The sequence below is a fragment of the Ambystoma mexicanum genome, chromosome 1q (assembly GCF_040938575.1).
Source record: "Ambystoma mexicanum isolate Mex_15411 chromosome 1q, UKY_AmexF1_1, whole genome shotgun sequence".
NCBI lineage: Eukaryota > Metazoa > Chordata > Amphibia > Caudata > Ambystomatidae > Ambystoma > Ambystoma mexicanum.
Window position 1 is genome coordinate 178,288,349 of NC_090922.1, and position 19,797 is coordinate 178,308,145.

A 19,797-nucleotide genomic window follows, 5' to 3' on the forward strand; every position below is an offset into this window, starting at 1 on the left:
ACCCGCTCAGACTAGGGCTGTGAACCCAAGGGTCGAAAAACTCTTCCGGCCCTCCCCCACGACCCGCTTTATATCAACGGACACGCAATCCCAGAATGGCTGGTGGTGACCAACACTCGCAAGAGAGCAGGGGTTCCCCTTGCCACGGGAGAGTCACCCCCGGACAAGGAGTCCAAAAGGTTGTATGCCTTAGGCAAACGGGTCATGTTTGCGGCTGCTTATACCGTCCTGATTGCCAATAACATGACGTTACTGGCAAGCTATGTTGACGCCCAATTGAACCTACTCCAGGAAGGCCTCCTGGAGGTTCTGGAACCAACCAGAGCCAAGCTTCTCACCATTGTCTCGGAGGGCAAACTTGCCAATCAAAATGTTGTAAAGAATACCCTGGACTCTGCAGAGACAGCAGGCTGGTCTCTCACACAGGGTACTCTCCTAAAGACACACGCGTGGCTGCGTATGTCGGGCCTGAGACCCAGGCATCCATCATCAATAAACCCGCTTCAACAGACAGCGCACAGAGTGTGGTCCCCTCAGGTAGCATCCAACCATATAAACCTACTGGAGCTACCAGCAGTGTTCAAAGCATTGAAAGCCTTTCAGGAGCAACTGCAAGGGAAGACACTGCTGGTCCTAACCAACAGCACAACAGCAATGTATTATCTGAACAAGCAGGGGGGCACTCACTCTCCAGGGCTATCCAAGCTGTCCCAAAACATCTGGATATGGGCTCTCAAACAAAAGATGTTCCTGATATCCCAACATGTTCCAGGGGAACTCAATCTTTTGGCAGATGTACTCGGCAGAGATTTTCCTCTGCCAGAAGGATACGAATGGCGTCTGCACGAAGACATTGTGTCCAACGTCTTCGCAGAATGGGGGTTTCCAGAAATCAACCTGTTCGCTACTCAGAGAACGCCCAATGCCCAGATTACGCCTCCAGGTACCCCCAGAACCGATCCAATGGGAACTGTCTCTGGATAACTTGGTCGGGGAAATTTGTTTACGATCCCCCGCCACCCCCTTCCCCCACCCCCCCGACTACCTTTCTGAACAAGATAGTGCTCAAGATGCACCAGGAACCAGTCACCATGATTCTGGTGGCTCCCATATGGGCCCACCAACCCTGGTTCGCGCACCTGATGGAAATGTCCCTCTCCCCGCAAGTCAAGCTGCCCTGCCCGTTCAACATGTTTCAGGACAGGGGGGAGACTCTGCACCCATGCCCACAAACTCTGAACTTGGCAGCCTGGCTCCTGAAGTCATATTTTGGACATCTGCAACTCCCTCAAAGATGCATGGACATACTGAGGGAGGCAAGAAAGCCTAACGCACATTATTGCTATGCCAGCAAATGGAAACGTTTTGTCATTTGATGCAGTTCCAAAGGCGTCAATCCCACCGATTGCTCGCCTTCACACATTGTGTTATATCTAACCCATCTGTTGGACTCTGGGTTAGTCTTCAATTCCTTAAAGGTTCACCTAGCGGCGTTGTCAGCCTACACCACGTCACAGCAAAAGGTGTTGTGGTGGAAAATACCTGTGATTAAAGCCTTTATGGAAGGGGTTAAAAGAATGTATCCCCCATCACTCACCCAGCCCCTGGGTGGGATCTAAATGTGGTTTTAATTGGGCTCATCGGACCCCCTTTTGAGCCTATGCATAAAGCTAGTCTGAAAGACCTGACTTACAAGACATCCCTTCTAGTAGCTAATCACTTCTATCAGAAGAGTTGGCGAACTACAGGCCCTCTCGGTCTTGGACCCCTTTGTAACAGTCCACAAAGATAAAGTAGTTCTGCGCACTCATCCCAGATTTGTGCCGAAATGTATTTCAAAGTTCCATGTGAACCAGTCAATCGAACTACCCACGTTCTTCCAGAGACCTACTAACATGGCCGAAAGAAGCCTTCACACACTAGATGTGCGCAGGCCAGTCATGTTTTACATGGATGGAACTAAACCACTGAGGAAAACTAAACAATTCTTTGTTTCAGTGGCAGCTGATAGAGAAGGGGACCCTGTCTCTAAATCAGCAATATCAAGGTGGATTGTCAAATGCATCACACTGTTACACTCTTGCAAAGAGAGAACTGCCCTTCAAGCCTAGAGCACATTCTACTCGAGGCACTGGGGCATCCATAGCATTCTTTGCAAATGTTCCCCTAGCGTCCATTTGCAGAGCGGCAACCTGGAGTTCTGTACACACCTTTACAAAACACTATTGCCTAGACACTTATTCTAGGTGTGATTCTCAGGTGGGACAAGCAGTACTAAGGCATCTTTTTTCTACTGTTACTTCTCACAACCCACCTCCAACTCCGGGTACTGCTCGCTAGTCTATGCATAGCATGTGATTCTAAGCAGATTAACAAGCATCAAAAGACATGTATTACTTACCGTAAAAGCATTTCTGATGATTGTATCTGCTTAGATTCACATGCGCCCTCCCTGCCTCCCCGCTCGGGGTGGAAGGAACATAGACTTCTTACTACTTTCTCTCTTCATGTACTCACTCACTATAGCCTTGGGCTCCCTCATGGCAGAAAAATTACAATCGGAGGGACCTCGGCGCATGAGGGATTTTGGGTACTACACACGTCACGATAGGGATAGTGTTTCAGACACGCCTATGCCGACGTCCCCTTTCGGTCCCCCGAAAGACAAGATGCAATACTCCTCGGTTACCACTGGATGTCGGACCATATGCACAGCATGTGAATCTAAGCAGATACAATCCTCAGAGATGCTTTTACGGTAAGTAATGCATGTTTTATGTACACACTGATGTACAGACTCAACAATAGGGGTGCTCGGACGCAACCCTTGCACACCCCTCCCTCAACTGGAAAGAAATTGCTGCAATGGCCACTCCTTTATACTTAACTGTCCAAATTGAATTATTTGTGTAGCTCTGTGTGGACTCTGTATCCCCAGAAATACACACCTGAGACGAAGACTTGCCACTCTGCTACCTAACCTTTTTTGGATTTGGCTAGGCCCCTGTTGTTGTCCACATTAATACGGTGCCAACCCCGCCCCCTTTAAAAAATCGCCCCACCCCCTCCTTTCCTCCCACCTTCCACAGGTTGATTTTTGGGAAATCCATCTGAACACTAGTCCATTGCTTATTGCATCTCCTAATATGACGTGTTCCTAATAGCTTGTTGCAATGCTTATTATGAGTATGCTACCATATGATAGTTGTATGCTCTGTTTTTCTCAGTTCTTTGTGGACATTTACACTGTTTTGTGTTCTTCCATAGGTTCTGAGGAAGTCTCTCATTATGGTCAAAGCCCATTGGAAGGAGAAACAAGACTACGCCTTTGCTTGTGAGCAGATGAAATCCATCCGGCAGGACCTAACGGTAGCTTTACATTTGTTCAGTGGGTCTTGAACAGAAAGCATACATTGAATAATCATTTTCACACCCAAATCACTTTTCAGAATGTGTCAAAATGGATGTTCAGAATAGGCCACCCTATTTAGTGAACAATGAAAAAGCCAAACTCAAAGTATTGTAGCTAAGCTGTAACGCCATGGCTTCAGGCAATATGGGGTGTGTTGGGAACATTTTCTCTTTACAGCACTGTTCCACCTACATATTTATGGACTTGCAGACTATTTGCTTGTATTTTTTATCTGAAGAGCAAAATCCATTGTAGTGAAGGCTTCACTGCAAAAACAGCACATCCGTCATGAGGAAACTGACATCCCTCAGGTTGTCAGTACTGGGAAACATTGTTTCCCTTAATTGTGTTACTTTTGGCAACTTTTTATCAAGGGTACTTACTGATTAAGAAATATTAAGTGTATTTTGGAGTGTATTTGTGTGTTAGCATTATATTTCCCTTTCTGAAGAATGCTTATTCAAACCGACTGTTAAATTAATTGTTTAATCAAGAAACCTTGTGCGTAAGAGTTTATTTGAATACTTTGAATCTCTTTGTAACTCCCCTACAGCTCACATTGACCCCTCTTGAGATACGCCTGACTTCTCAATCACGCTACCAACCTGTGTAGTACAGACTTCTACAAAAGGTTGGGTTCCTATTGCCAGGTGGTCAGGGTTGTGCACCCAAAAGGGTACTGCATATAATCTTGCCAACACAAGACAAAAAGCCTCGCCTTTTATGCAGGTTTCTCCCATTCATTCCAGCCTAGCTGTCTGTCAGCCAGCAGGGTGGCTGTCGTTGCCGGACAGCCAGCCAGCCAATCGCCAACAGTACATTTCTGTCTCCTAGTAGGCCAGAGTTTCGGGGTACCTCCCTCGCTTCCTGCCCTGCCAGACACCTGGAGCCAGAGGCGGGCTTCAGCAGTGAATCCAGCCAAAGACAGAATGAACAAAGGGACCAAACCTGGTTTGGCTTGCAGAGTAAATCTCAAGACGGACCTTTACAACAAGAAATGGCGAAAAAAAATCGGGGCCATTTTGACAAAATGGAGGACAGCCACCCTGCTGAGAGTGACAGCTAGGCTGCAAATGAATGGGAGAAACCTGCATAAAAAGGCGAGGTCTTTTGCTTGGAAGGCAGAGTCGGCCACTGGACGAAGGAATTCAGAGAAGAACTTGGAGTAGCTTGCTACCCGGTGAAGCCCTGCTGCATTGCTGAAGCTCCGAATTCTGATCGACAAGAGAAGCCCTGCAAGGACGACTTCTCCCCTTGGGTTGGTGGGACCAATCGGCCCCAAGACTAACTCGACTGGAACCCCTCTCTGCTGGCTGTACTTCCATTGCTGCTGGTGGAACCGAGTGGCAAGGGACAGGAACACCAAAATAGGATGCCTCATTTTTAAGTCTGACCCGAGCTCCAGGAAGATCCTCCAGACTCCTTTGAAGCAGGACTAACCAAGCCTGAGCCACCTCAACAGTGCTGGACCCCAGAAGTGAGGAAAATCCACAAGGTATCAGAGAACTGCAGTGGTGCTATTTGCGAGTAGCTGAAACCACGAAGGGCTGCTGATCTGAACTTTGTCCATTGCTGCTGCTGACCTTCAAATCGTAGTGCAGGAGTCTCCAGACGTCCTCCCTCTTGTCCCCACAACTGAGGCCCTGGAACAACAGGATCTGCCAGACTACAACAGGAGCCGAAGCCAGATGAAACAGTTTCTTCAGACCTAAGGTACTGTGAACTAAGGGGTACTTATCTTGTGTAGCTTGCTTGCTCTCAGTTGAGACTTGTATTTGCTGCGTGTTGCAGAGGCGCTTACAGCTTTGCCCTTCACCAGCCTCCCAGCTTGTGGCCCAACAGTGATTTCTTTTTCAACAAACTAACATTATGCAAGATTTTTGTGCTAATCGTCAATTACCTCAGCTATCCTAGACTTTGATCAAGTGACTGGCTGCCCTCTGACTTTGTGTTGAACTATCCCTTCAAAAGAGTCATATATACCTTACTTGTAGAGCTGGGAAAGGGTTACTTTACTTTGCATTGGGGATTCCAAAAGTGCTTACCTGTTTGAAAAACCTGTTAACCATTGTTTCCTCCCTTAACCTCTTCCTCCTTTTTGCCACAAATCTCAGTATTGCTTTAAATGTACGGGTGATAAATTAATGTCCACATTGTCCTAACTACTGAAGTCAGCCCTGGGTGTAGGAAGTGTCTGTGTGCCATCCCAAAAGGGTATCTACTTATTTACTGAAACTGAGAGTGTATAGTTTTGAAGTATATATGTGTTGCATATCGCTCCCTTTTAAAGAAGGCTTATTTTAAAACTGACTGTTAAATTAATAATTATTTTCATCAAGAAACTGAGTGTAAGTTTTATTTGAATACATGTCACTGTGAAACTGTTACAACCCTACAGCTCACATTGAACCCTCTTGTGATAAGTCTGGCTGCTCAGTCACTCTACCAACCTGTCGTACAGTCCTCTACCAAGGTTGGGTTAACTATAGCCAAGAGGACAAGGCTGGTGTAGTCTCCCACAGGGTTTCTACATTCAATCCTGCCTAACAGACCACTGCTGGAGTGTCTATGGGCCAGATTGTTGATTGGCTAGTGGGAGTTTCGGCTCTTACCTACTTTTTGGATCAGAAGAGGACGCCTGCAGCTGTTAGAGAGATCCTGGAAGAAACCTGAAGGAGCCAAGTTCTCCAGCATGTGGTCTGGCATGGATTCACATGCTCATGAATATTCCCTGTTGTCAGGCTGGGAATCCTCGGTAAAAGGAAAAAAGTTTTTTCATTTCTAAACTTGTCTTTCTCCTAAAAAACCAATCGCTGAGCTCTGGGTCATACTGCCCCCAGCCAATGTCTGCCCTCTACCCAAGCCCCTCCGCTGGCAGCCATCTTCAGATTTTTACAACATGTTCAAGTGTTGGGCGTCCTCGTGCTTAATTCCAAGCTTTCTGCGTTTTTTGCTTTTTTTTTGGTAGAAAATTCTTATATTATTCAATTCGAGCCTGTGTTCCATAGTCTACTCATCCGATTAACGGGGGCCCGTTTTGTTCGGCATCTTTCATCGCCCCTCAAGGGCAACATTGTTGAGTGTTGGAGGCTTCCAGAAGACCATCAGGCCTAAAGCGCACCGGACCATGTAGAAGTACAACGCTTCCCTTTTTGATCTTGCCAGCACCCGACGCACAAGGAAGAAAATTGTGATATTTGCAGTGGCTTCACCAAGCGCACGATGAAAGATCGACCCATGCGGCTGGCGACGTGGCTAAAGGCCAGGGCCTCTACCCTGGGATGGTTCACAGGTGCAGGCCGCATCCGGATCCAGCCAGCCAGAGCAGGCTTCTAAGACCTTTCAGGGTGCTCCATCCATGGGGGGGTCCTAAACCAGGCCAAGCACCGTAAGCCCGCTTCCGTCGGGTGCGCCGCGCAAGCAGGTCCCATGACAGACTGGGCGCGTTAATCTCCGTCTGCCTTGGTCTCCAGATACTCATCCAAGAGAACCTCAGCTACCCCAGGGAAGCTGCAGGAGAGACTGGAGAAGGCCAAGCAGGACAAAATGGCCGACCTGCCCGTGAAGGCCCAGGGGGCCTAGGCCAAATAGCCTTTCTCTATTGAATTGGTGGTGGCCTCCCTTTCCAAGGCAAAAGGTGCTGACCCAGGCCAGGGTGCTCCAGTGACAACCAGAGTGACTCTCCCTGCCAGGGCTCCGATCCGGATGCCATTGACTGCTCATCGGAGAACTTGCGCTCCATGATGTCCGTCCACAGCCCCACCAGGCACAAGTGTCCTGCTTTGGGGAATGTACACCCCGGCGACAGGGACGCACCCGCTTCACATAGAATCAAGCACACAACCCCTGGTACGGCCTCAACGGATCAGTCGAAGCGGTCCAATGCGCCAACGGGTACGTCAAGTACCTCGGCATTACCCGCCGATTCGCATGTTCAGAAGCCCTCCCTGCAACCGCGTCGCTGTATACATCTGGGCATTCTGCAAGTAAGGTTGCCAGCACCAAAAGTCACAAGGCCGTCGAGACACCTCCTAAGAGTGCGCTGACGCATAAAGCTCTGTTTGCATCTAAATCTACAGTACAACAGTCTAAAGGGCCTAAACCCCTCCCGTTGACGCCTAACATCAGCGAGAGTCTCGCTAAGATCATTTCAAGGGGTCAGTAAACAAAATCACAACTCCAAAGACACGTCTCCACACCCGGAAGGGCGGAAGGATTATTCTCAGAGTCCCCAGTCCTTATCTAGGACTCTCCTTGACAAATCTTGGCGTTTTACACATAGGGGTCCCCAGGAGGAGCCCTATATCACCTCCCTTCACCCCCCCCCCAACCCCCTTCCCGTTTGGCTCATCTCTCAAATTTGAAGGATGTATGGATAGGCTGGCTATATTTGTTGACTTCTCAGAGATTCACTCCTAAAAGGCCTAGGGAAGAAGACCTTTGTCCTACAGTGGCCAAATTCCAAAGAACCTCTTGCCCACTTCATGTAGAGGAGATGCCTCTTGATCCTTATTCACAGGAGGATGATCCCTTTGAGGTTCCCACTGATCATACCCGGATTGGGGGGTGAGGGGGCGGGAATGAACAGCCGGTGGATGACCCACCCTGGCTGTCTCACACCCATACCCCGGATCCTGATACCGTATGCCTGGACCCCACCTCTGCGTTAGGCATCCCCTGTAGATGATCAGATGGCATTTTAACGCCATACTGAAAAAAGCAGCAGAAAACGTCCAGGTAGCCACGCAAGAGGCCGTGCTAGATTCAGGTTTCGTAGAGGAAATTTTAAAGGATAAGCCTCCTGCCAGCCATGCAAGCCCTTTACTGAACTCTATCAAAAGGTGCATCACCCCTTCCTTATTAACACCTTCACAAACCAGGGCTGTGAACTTACAGGTGGAAAAACCTTTTCGCCCTACCCCTCTGGCCCCCTCTGTAGTAGGGGTCATGCCACCCCTGATTCTCTTGTGGTCACGGCGACAAGGAAAGGGGCAGGCGTGACCTTGTCCACAGGCAAGGCACCGCCGGACAAGGAATGTAAAAAATAGTATGCTCTTGGCAAGAGAATCACTACTGTGGCAGCATATTCCACCTGCATAGCCAACAATACCATGCTTTTGGCCAGCTATTCTGATGTCCAATGAAACCTGCTGCAGGCGGTCCCTGAACCAGAGCGTTCTCACCTGCTTACAGTTGTGTCAGATGGTAAGCAAGTAAACCATAACATCCTCAAAAACACCTTAGATGCTGCTGAGACAGCAGGTAGAACCCTAGACCAGGGAACCCTTTGTAACGTCACACTTGGAACTCGGGATTCAAACCGGAGACACAAGCGTAGCTAATCAAAAAACCGGTGGAAGACTATAACCTTTTTGGCATGGTTGTTGATGAGGCGTTCGAAACTGCCAAGAAATACAAGACTTTGAAATCTTTGAATCAGATCACTCAAAGGCCCTTTCAACAGAGGGGGAAGTTCTTGCCGCTCCTTTCGCGGACAGTCCTGTTCTCGTTCCCCACGTAACCAATACGGTTCGGGTTGGTCCTTGCGACAGGGGGGAGGGGGTCTGCTGCCTCTCGTACATATCCCTGTTAGACAGAATTGCATGCAGTACCCTCGGGGACCACCACATACAATTAGGACTACAGGAGTAAGCAAAAGCAACCTTTGATATAAGTCTGTACTACACAGTTTTGTGGTAGCAAGCTGAGGCGCAAGGCTTATCTCAAGAGGGAATGTGAGCAGTACAAGAGGTTACACAGAGGTCTTACAATCACAGTGGTTCAAGTAGACACTTGGGCTTAGTGTTTCTTGGTAAAACATTTATTACACAATCATTTAGAAAACATTCACTAAAAGGAGGCAATTTAGTATTATACACAAACACACTTTAATACCAAACCTATAAGTTTCTGAACAAATTAGGCTCCCCTGAATTAGGAGCAGAATGGCATTTCAGTTATTCAAGGGGAGTAAAAAGGCACACGTTAGCAGAATGGATCACAATACTTTCTTAGGCAGTGCAAATAGTTATAGTTCACTAGAGGACTCTATTCAGTTCAATAGGCCTAGGCCAAAGTCAATGGACTAGTGTCTTGGATAAGAAAGAGCAGTTCTTGAAGTAAATGGTAAAGTCTTTGCCAAAGTTCTCAGAAGTAGTTTGTACGAAAAAGAATCATGTTGGGTCACAAGCCGATTAGGCCTGCGAGTTGGGAAAGTTCAGCAAACCTTCACCACAAGAGGTAAGTTCTCTCAATCGGGTTGGTGCAGTACCTGAATATGAAGAACAAGATGCAGCAGTAGATGTTGGTTCTTGGTAGTTCCTGCAGATAGATCTCACTGTTCCTGAGCCTCAGTCGTGGGGACAAGAGGGATGACGTCAGGGGACTCCTGCACTGCAGGGGGATCATCGAAAAAACGCTGACAAAATGGAGTCACTTCAGTTCCAGTAGCTGTAATTTAAGCACACCAGCTGGTGTCCTTCCCCCTGGTCAATCCTTACCAGCTCCAAGAATGGTATCCAGGTGGCTTACGAGTTGATTGGTCGAGACTGCTTTCCAGTCCAAGAGACTCGCCTTTTAAACACTTTTCTCCCTTTCATTCCAGCCTAGCTGTCACTCACCCAGCAGGGTGGGTGTACTTGCCGGACAGTCAGCCAGCCAATCACCCCAGAGTGCATTTGGGTCTCCTAGGAGACTGGGCACCTCCCTCACTTCTTGCCCACCCCACAAACGGAGACGCCAGAGGCCGTCTTCAGTCCTGAAGCCCGCCAAAGGCACACAAAGGGACCAAACCTGGTTTGGCACGAAGAGACAAACACTAGAAGGACCTTTCCAAAAAGAAACAGTGAAAAAAGACCACCGGGCCTGTTTAAACAGAGTGGCTTAAGGCGCCATCTTGAAAAACATGGCTCCTGTGATTTTTAGCTACTGGTGTTCGCGGTAAGGAAAAATCATGGTAATTCGTTGTAAAACCACTGCCACCATCCATTTCGATAGAAAAGGGTAGCATTTGACTGCTACATGAGCATTTAGATGCAACGGATACTATGTAACAATGGAGTGCTGGAGGGGTAAGATGGTGTGTGCTGGTTCTAGGAATTTGGAAAGACTAGTTAGTCATTTTCACTTTACATTCTCTGGGAAACAGTAGTTTATCCCAGAGAAGTGATCTAAACCTCTGGGAAGTCTAAAATACATCCCTGTGTCACTGCACTGAGGGTGCTGTGTAACGCACATGAAAAGATGCCTATGGAGTTATCTAAAACTCCATAATCAAAGAACACAAGTGTAAAACACACATCAAAATACAGGAGAGTGGGGGGAAAAAAATGCTCACTCTTTCCAGGTAAGAAAATCAAGTCCTCAAAATCCAGCAGAGTTGCTGGGGGTCTCTAAGGTGAAGGGAATTAGCACATTATGAGAATTCTCCCTAACAAAGAACCCTTCTACGGCCCCAGCGAAGGACCGATTAGAGTAGTAGTACAGGGTGCTGAATTCCGCGCCCAAGTGCTTGTGGGCCCAGCCGTCGCCGGACTCTGATTTCTGCAGCGGCCTAGAAGTTGTCAGGCTCTACGTCTTCGGCAGCGTCCACCCCTCCTTACAGAGAGGGGAGAAAATTGGATGCGATGGCAAGACGAGTTATCTCCTCTGCAGCAGCTACCATCAAGGCCGCCAACGCCCTTGCTATCGTATCGTGCTACGACAGTGAGCTGTGGTTCAAGCTTCCACCTCTCCTGGACTTCCTCTCCGACGATAAGAGGTCAGAGGCGTTGGAGATTCTACAAGAGGGCGAGGTGGCGTCGGACCACGCCATCACAGTGGCTGCGGACATTGTGCACGCTGGGTTCCGCCAAATGGGCAGTGGCGTTTGCCTTCGCCGGCGTGGCTGGCTCAAGGCCCACCACCTTTCGACAGGAGGCCCAGACAAGGGTTTTGGATATGCCCATTGACAATCTTTTCAGGAAGGCTGTGGATGAGTCTCTACAAGCCATCAAGGCAGAGACGGCACGTGCCCTGGGCACGCTACAGCAGCGACTGCCATCCTTTTGGTCCTCAGGAGGCAAGTCTCCCTCATCTACGAAGGGTTACGGCGGAGCTCCTCTTCTTACTGCCAACATTCCCGCTCCTCGGTCCAAGAAACCAACAGGGGCCGCTCCAAGGCCTTCAGCGGAGGGGACCATCGTCGCCAGGGACTCCAAGGCGGCCAGTCGACCTCCAAGCAAGAATGAACTGGCTTGGGCGTTGGGCCCCCACCCGTGCACCCCGGTGGGTGGCCGGCTGGCAAACTTCTTCAGCGTGTGGGAGGCAGTCGCCACTGACCATTGGGTGCTGGATGCCCACGGACACACCTTGGAGTTTCAACGAAAGTTTCGACGGACACCACCGGTGGCCCGACAGGAACAGCACATCCCTCAGCTGCTGCTGGAGGTTCGGCCCATGTTAAAAAAAAAAGAGGGTGGGGGGGCCATGAAGCTAGTTCAAAAGTGACTCCAGAGTCTACTCAAGATACTTAGTCATAAAAAAAAGACAGGGGGCTGGAGGCCCATCCTCAATCTAAGACAACTCAACCACAAAGTGGCAGAAGTTCAGGATGGTCAAACTGCAACACGTGATCGGCCAACTGAAGCAGGTAGACTGTCGTTTGATTTGGAGGACGTGTACGTCCACGTTCCTATCCACGTTTAGCACTAGACGTTCCTACGCTTCATCGTTAAAGGCTCTCACCTTAGGACTGAAGTCGGCGCCCAGAGTCTTCACGAAGTGCCTGGCTCCGGTGGCAGCCCATCTGCGACTACAGGGGATTCATGTGTATCCTTACCTCGACGACTGGCTCATCCGAGCCAACTCAAGGGACATTGCTGTGGAATATACGACAAGGTCCGTCCAGCTGTTGCTGACCTGTGCTTCTCAGTGAATTGACTCCATCGCAGGACGCGCTGTTCCTGGGATCCAGGCTCAACAGTGTCCTGCCTGGCGGCTCCATCGGAGACGATGGCGGCCATCTTGGACAAGGTGCAACAGCTGTTAGCCCTGAAGATCGCCACAGTGAGGACCATCATGTCACTGCTCGGCATGTCATGTATATACCTGATCCGGCTCTGCAGATTATTGATACATCCGGTCCTGGACGGCCATTGGATCCAGGTGTCCGGAGTCTTCAGGGCAGGATCGCGCCCGACTAGGAGTTCCGTCTGCCGATAAGGTGGTGGGGCGTGCGTGCCAACATCACCGGGGGCACAGACTTTCAGAGGCCCCCATACCAGGAGGCGGTCACACTAGACGTCTTCACGCCAGAGGCCTGTGTCTGCCGGAGGAGAAGACGCTGCACATAAACGTACTGGAACTAAAAGCAGTGTTTTGGGCCATGAAGTCGTTCCTCCTGTCCCTCAAGGGCAAAGTGGTGAGGGTCTTCACAGGCCATACCACCACAATGTTTTTCATCCGGAAGCAGGGGGTCACCAGACCCCCTCCCCCCCCCCCTGCCCCCCCCCAGTGCTCGACAAAAAAGTACAGGACTTGTGGCACTGGGGCGTCGCCCAGGGGATGTTCCTCATTACGTTTCACCTGGCAGGAGTAAAGAACAGTCTCCCTCTCTCTCAGCAGGGAGCTGCGCTCTTGCCACGAGTGGGAACTTCAGGATCAAGTGGACACCTTTACATCCTGTCTCCTTTCCTCCATACTGTATGGGTGTCCCTCGTGAGGCACAGGAGACGGAAACTTTTTTCACCAGAAAACCCTTCCCCTTTAAAATTTGAGTTGTGTGGGGCGCGGCCTTGGCAGCATGTGCTCGCCTGACTCCGCCCACCGGCACCACCCCTCAGTCACCTTTTCTACATTGACGGGAATGCGCCCAATTCACCAGCGCTCCTGGATTCGGCTTAAGCCATGTAATACCACACGCTCTTCCCTGGATAGTCTATATTTTTCTTTTCAATTAGGTACTTGTTCCTCCGACGCCACGCTCCTCCCCGGTGCATGTCTACTTCAGCCGACTTCAGTAGGTGTCCATCCTGCGAGGGGCTCTTCCCAACATCTGACACCCATGCCCTTTGCCTCCGCTGCCTTGGCCCGACCACGGCTGGGAGGGTTGTTACGCATGAGACGCTCTGACGCCACATGCGCTGAAGAACAGGCTAGCTGGTGGAGGGAGCTCTTCCAGAGGTCACCTCCAGAGTACCTAAAGGACTTCGTCAAACGTCACTCGAGGCCGAAGGTAAGGCCTCTATTTACCATTGCACCCCGTAAGGGCGACTCCTTCCCAAAGAAGCGCCCGACTGGGAGGGACCCTTCAGGTTCTAGCACCAACACATGTACCGAGGCTACTCCAGCTGCTTGCCTCACGGCCGAGGGGGTCTCCGGATCCTTGCGGTGTCAGTGATGAGGGACCGCAAGGTTTTTTTTACCAGGCTTGCGCCCTAATATCGACATGTCTGAGGGATGCAGCTCGACAAAATGGCCGCCGATTCCCCCCTCTGGCAGAGCGGGTGGAGTAACGAGTCACAAGGTGGGACTGGTGTCAACCAGGTACGTGGCCTACAGTTTATCCATCAGCAGCGCAGGGCAGGTTCCTCCTGCACCCCAGGCTGTGCGCCCCAGCCCCAGCAGCCTCTAGCCACTCCGTCAATATCACCTGCCACCTCTACAGCCTCCATGGACAGGTTCTTTGAAAGGTTTCTAGGGCTGATGCGAACCCCCCAGATTGGTCCCCCAGAATGCCATCAGGGACATGCTCCCCCAGGACACCCCACAGGCACCCATAGTCATTCCTTCCCATGGCTCCGTCGCCACAGCACCCCAGCCGGCTCCTCAGATTCCAGCTACCCACAGTGCAGGCGGTTCCACACCAGCTGCCCCACCAGCTCCGGTCCCCACACTGCAGCCCACGGCGCCCAATACGCCTCCACCAGCTCCGGAGTCTCCGACCATGCTTGTGGACACGAACGAGGACGACGACCCCGACACCCCATCTTCAGCAAGGGCCTTCCACGAACGCCTTGCAGGTTTGGCAGAATATTTGGGCCTGCCACAGCCCGAGGAGGGGGTGGGGGAGGTGGGGGGTCCTTGGCAGAAGTTATCACCCTAAAACCACCCTACCAAGACGGGATCCTGATACAGAAAGACTGTCACCCTAGCCAAGAAGGGGTGGCTCAAGTTGCACTCGGCCCAGCCTACCAACCAATGCCTAGATGCCAAGTATAGGCAAATGGAGGGGGATACAGTTTTGCTTTTGGCGCATCCTCCACTGCATTCAACCGTGATCGCTGCAGCGTCACTCTTTTCTAAGCCTCAGCCGTCCTCAGTGTTGGGCAAGATTGTATGCCGTACCCTTTGGGTGCACTACAACAACCCTGACCTCCTGGCAATAGGAACCCAACCGTTGTGATAAGTCTCGACTACACAGGTTGGTGGCGTGTTGAGCTGCCAGGCTTATCTCAAGAGGGGTCAATGTGACCTGTAGGGGAGTTAGAGGTTCACAGTGGCAAGTATTCAAATAAACTCTTACCTAACGTTTCTTGATTAAACAATTATTAATTTAACAGTCAATTAGAGTAAGCCTTTTTCAGAAGGTGGCAATATATTAGTAACGCATAAATACACTCTCAATAATTCTAAACCAGTAGCTACACTTTTGGGATGGCCCACACACTACCTACACCCTCAGGTGACTTCAATAGTTGGGATGCTGGGGACATTAATAAATCACTGTTGCGTTTAGAAAACTACAGAAGTGTCAAAGAAAAGAGGTTTCAGAATAAGACAATCACCTAAGAGTGCATTCCTGTCTCCTAGGAGACTAAGCACAGGGAGTTTCGGGCACCTCCCTCGCTTCCTGCCCCCGCCAGACAACCTGGAGCCAGAGGTGGGCTTCATTCGTGAATCTTGCCAAAGGCAAAGCAAACAGAGACCAAACCTGGTTTGGCGCGCAGAGTAAATCTTAAGATGGACCTTTCCAGGAAGAAATGGCGAAGAAAGAAGACCACTGGGTTCCGCCTACTGGTACCTTCCTCTCCTCCTTCATCCCCTCCTCCCCCATAGAGTGGGACATCAACTCTGCTGGCGGAGATCCGGTCGAGAGCTAGGCAGTGGAAGAAGTCCCAGCCTCCCAGCAAGACTTGGCCTTCTATTGCAATGCAGAGAGTTGTTGGACCTTTCCACCCTCAATCTCTCCCTCCCTCTGCAAAAATTCAAGATGGTTACGCCAGCTCTTATTGAGGAAACACTGGACTGGGGATGTGCTCCCTGGGTCTGAAGGACACCTACTTTCACGTCCCGATTTGGCAGCCCCATAGTTCCTTACTGTGCTTCAGGATCATGGGCTGTCATTTCCAATACAAGGTGCTACCCTTTGACCTTAACTCAGCACCAAGGGTATTTACCAGGTTAATGCAGTGGCAGCCTTACTCGGGGGGGGGGGGGGGGGGGGGCGCGCTCCATCACCTCTACCCATAACTGGACGAGCCACCTCTCCGGAAGCGGTCCACTATACTGCATCCGCACTGATGAACACGCTCCACGACCTGGGGTTCACCATCAGTATTAGCACGCAGACAGTGACCTTCTTGGGCCTCCTCTGGGACACAAGCTCCATGAGTCTTTCCCTCGGAAGACAAGATTGCAGCCATCAAGAGGGCCACAGCTCACTTCCTCTCCAGGCCAGTCACCACGGCCTGGTGGTACCAACACCTATTGGGTCTCATGCAGTGGTCCTGTTGGCCGTACCACACACGAGGATCGGGATGAGGAGAGTACAGCTGCACTTCGCAGCCTCATGGAATCAGGAGAGGGGCTCCCAGGTGGAGACTGTCAACATTCTTCCCTCTCTCCACTCATTGGACCTTCAGTAGTGGTCCGCGAACTTCAACCTATGGCAGGGCAAGCCCTTCCGGCAAGCGGCTCCTCAGGCCGCAGGGACTACGGACGCTTCCCTAAAGGGCTAGGGAGCCACCCTGGACAACCAGTTTCCATGGGGTCTGGACACAACCGGAGCAGGAGTCCCACATCAACTGGCTAGTATTGAAGGCCATCTGGCTGGCTCTCAGGGCCTTACTTCCTCTCATGGAGGGCAAGACAGTCCTTATCCAGACGGACAACTCCACCAGCATGTACTATGTCAACAAGCAGGGGGGGGGGATGATACCAGATACCCTCCGCTATGCAACCGAGCAGTCAGCATGTGGGAATGGGCTCTGGAGAACATGTACCTTAGGGCTGTCCACCTCACTGGGGAACCCAACCTGGAAGTGGACAGGCTCAGCAGACATGGGGCAGACCATTATGTGTCAATTGAAAGACCTGGTACTGAAGAACATCTTCCTCAGGTGGGGACTCCCCCAGGTGGATCGGTTTGCCTCTCGGGACAACAGGAAATGTAAGCAATTCGCCTCCTGGCAGGGCTCTGGCTCCCTGGGCGACGCATTCCAGATACAATGGAACATGTATGCATACTCCTTCCCGCCCACTACCCTGGTCCACAGGGTGATCTGCAAGATAAAGGAGTCTCAACACCTCAGCATCATCTTGATGGCTCCTTGGTGGCCAGCGAGACCGTGGTTCTCCGAGCTACTCAGCCTCTCGGACAGACCACTGATTCACCTACTGCTTGGCCCAGTTCTGCTCCTAGCCCAGCAGCGGGGCAGGGTTCTCCCTCTAGCCCTCGCAGCGAGGTTCCTGAGCAGTTCACACTGAAACACCTGAGCCTCTTGCAGGCTAACCTAGAGATCATCCAGGGCGCTAGAAGCAAGGCTACTAGGAGCCAGTTTAAGAGTAAATGGTCTATATTCTGTCAAAGGGCCAACTCCAGAGAAATTGACCACCTTAAGTGCACATTGGGTGACATGCTCTACTTTACAGTGCACCTCGCCCATTCGGGTGTACAGATGAATACATGCCGCACCTATCTGGCAGCCATAGGGGCTTACAGGAACTCTGAGAGGGCCTTTTCTCCTCCTCCTAACCCGGTGGTCTAGAGACATCTGGCGAGCCTTCACAGGCTTTACCCGCCTACAAAGAAACACTGTGTGGGACCTTAATGTTGTGTTGGGCGCCTTGGCGCGCACACACCGTTTGAGCCAATAGCATCCGCTGACATCAGGCTGGTCACCATGAAGACAACCCTTCTAGTGGGCCTCAACTTGCAGAATCGATGAGATCCGGGCTCTGATGGCTTCAGAGCCCAACACTACCTTTCACAAGGACAAGAACGTCCGAACGCACCCCTCGTTCCTACCCAAGGTGACTTCCTCCTTCCATCTCAACGAGGAAATAGTCTTACCCACTTTCTTCGCCGACCCAAAGGATGAATCTTGGAGGGTCTAGCACCGTCTGGATGTCAGACGTGTGCTTAAATACTACATGGACAGGACCCAGGACTTCCGCAAGTCCGATGCCTTGCTCCTCACTTTCGGGGGGTCAAGGCCAGGTTATCAGGCCTCCAAGGCTTCCATAGCAAGGTAGATGGTTGCAACCATCAAGGAGGCCTATGAGGGGCAGCACAAACCAGTGCCAGCTAACTTGCATGCTCATGCGGTCCGGGCCACAGCCATCGCCTTACAGAGCCATGTGCTGTGGGAGGTCATCAGCAGGGCGGCTACCTAGGACACCCATTTGGCTTTTTGTAAGCACTACTGCTTGGATGTTGCCTCTAGATCAGAGGCAGCGTTGGGACAGGCGGTTCTAAGAAACCTGTTTTCTTAAGGAGGGTCTCCTCGTCACCCTGGGGCTACTTTCAGTTGTAATCGCCCATACGGTATGGAGGAAAGAGGACGGGACGTAAGAAATTAATAGTTACTCACCATAGTGACTAACGTCAATAGTCCCCTTTCCTCCATTTGTTCCACCATACTCCCCCCTATAATACTGGTGTCAACGTGGCAATGGGGACTGAGGAGTGGCGCCGCTGGCGGATCAGGCGAGCGCATGCTCCGAGGGCCCCACCCCTGCGCGCCTCAAAATTTAAAGGGGAACGTTTTTCTGGGGAAGGACGCCCATACACTATGGAGGAATGGGGACTATGGACGAAAGAGTACGTTAGTCACTACGGTGATTAACTATTAATTTGTATGTGGCCTGCACGAAGAGTTTCCGGAAAACTTATCAGCTGTTTGTGAACTTTGGTCCTGTGAACCATGGTCCTGTGAACCATGGGGTGGCCCTGTCCAAGGCTTCCATTTCCAGTTGGCTCTCTGGGTTTATCACCTACTGTCACCAGTTGGCAAACCGACAGGCTGCCAGGTCATACAAGAGCCCATCCTACCAGAACGATCGCCGTTACTACGGCGTTCCTGTCTGGTGTGCCCCTGCTGGACATCTACAGGGCTGCTACGTGGAGGTCGATGCACACCTTCACGAAATGATACTGCGTCGACAGGGATTCCAGGGAGCAGTCCAGAGTCAGCGAAGTAGCGCAACCGGTTCGCTTGAAGGTGAGCCTGGTGAGGTAAGAGTTGCTTAGGTTGAGCCTTGCCACCTCCCGTGGTTGTGCATTTTTGTACTGCTATGCATTCTTTATTCATGAGCATGTGAATCTATGCCAGACCCCATCCTGGAGAAGGAACACGTTAGTTATCTGCAACTGTTCTCCAGCGTGGGTCTGGCATGGATTCACATCCAAACCCTCCCGCCTACCCCTCTGCAGTTCTTCTCTTGGTCCTACTGCCACTTTATGTGCTACCAAATCTGAAGATGGCTGCCAGAGGAGGGACTTGGGTTGAGAGCAGCCATTAACTGGGGGCAGTTTTACTCAGAGCTCAGTGATTGGTTGTTAGAAGAAAGACAGTTCAGAAAAGAAACTGATTTTTTTCTTTTACCAAGGCTTCCAGCCAGACTGGAAATATTCATGAGCATGTGAATCCATGCCAGACCCATGCTGGAGAACTTGTTCCTTACTTACATTTGTAACATTCTAGACCTAGAAGACACTAGCTTAAAATAGCGTGCTGGAGGGGTTACTTAGTATCCCTTTGTCTAGTTTCTCATGCAACATTTTTAGGTTACCCTTTCTACAATTTAAGATCCAGAAGTGGGTTGATGAAGCTACCATTCTGTGCAAATTTCAGAGCGGATTCCGACGGGGCTATTCTACTACCCATAATCTGATAGGTAAGGATATACTACGCACTAGAGCAAGTATCATGGGGCAGCCCCCACTTTATGCATTATATATTGATTTTAAGGCGGCGTTTGACACTATCCCTAGAGATCGGTTATGGGCGAAACTTGAAGGTATGGGCTGTCCTGAAAGGCTACTCTATTATCTTAGACTTTTGCACCTAAACACCTCAGTCCGACTTAAATTAGATCAGCAAGGACATTTGACTAATAGGGTGCTGCAGAACAGGGGAGTGAAGCAGGGGTGCGTCACGGTACCATTAGTCTATAATCTGTAT

The 19,797-nt window shown here is 50.7% G+C and overlaps 1 protein-coding gene across 1 annotated transcript in view; it reads left to right on the top strand.

The window, feature by feature from the left end:
- The window catches only part of LENG8 (leukocyte receptor cluster member 8), a 381,640-nt gene that overhangs the window by 270,625 nt on the left and 91,218 nt on the right, over positions 1–19,797 (top strand). The window contains exon 11 of the mRNA XM_069636827.1: positions 3,268–3,369. Coding sequence (XP_069492928.1) covers positions 3,268–3,369 — 102 coding nt within the window. The remainder of the gene's footprint in view (positions 1–3,267; positions 3,370–19,797) is intronic.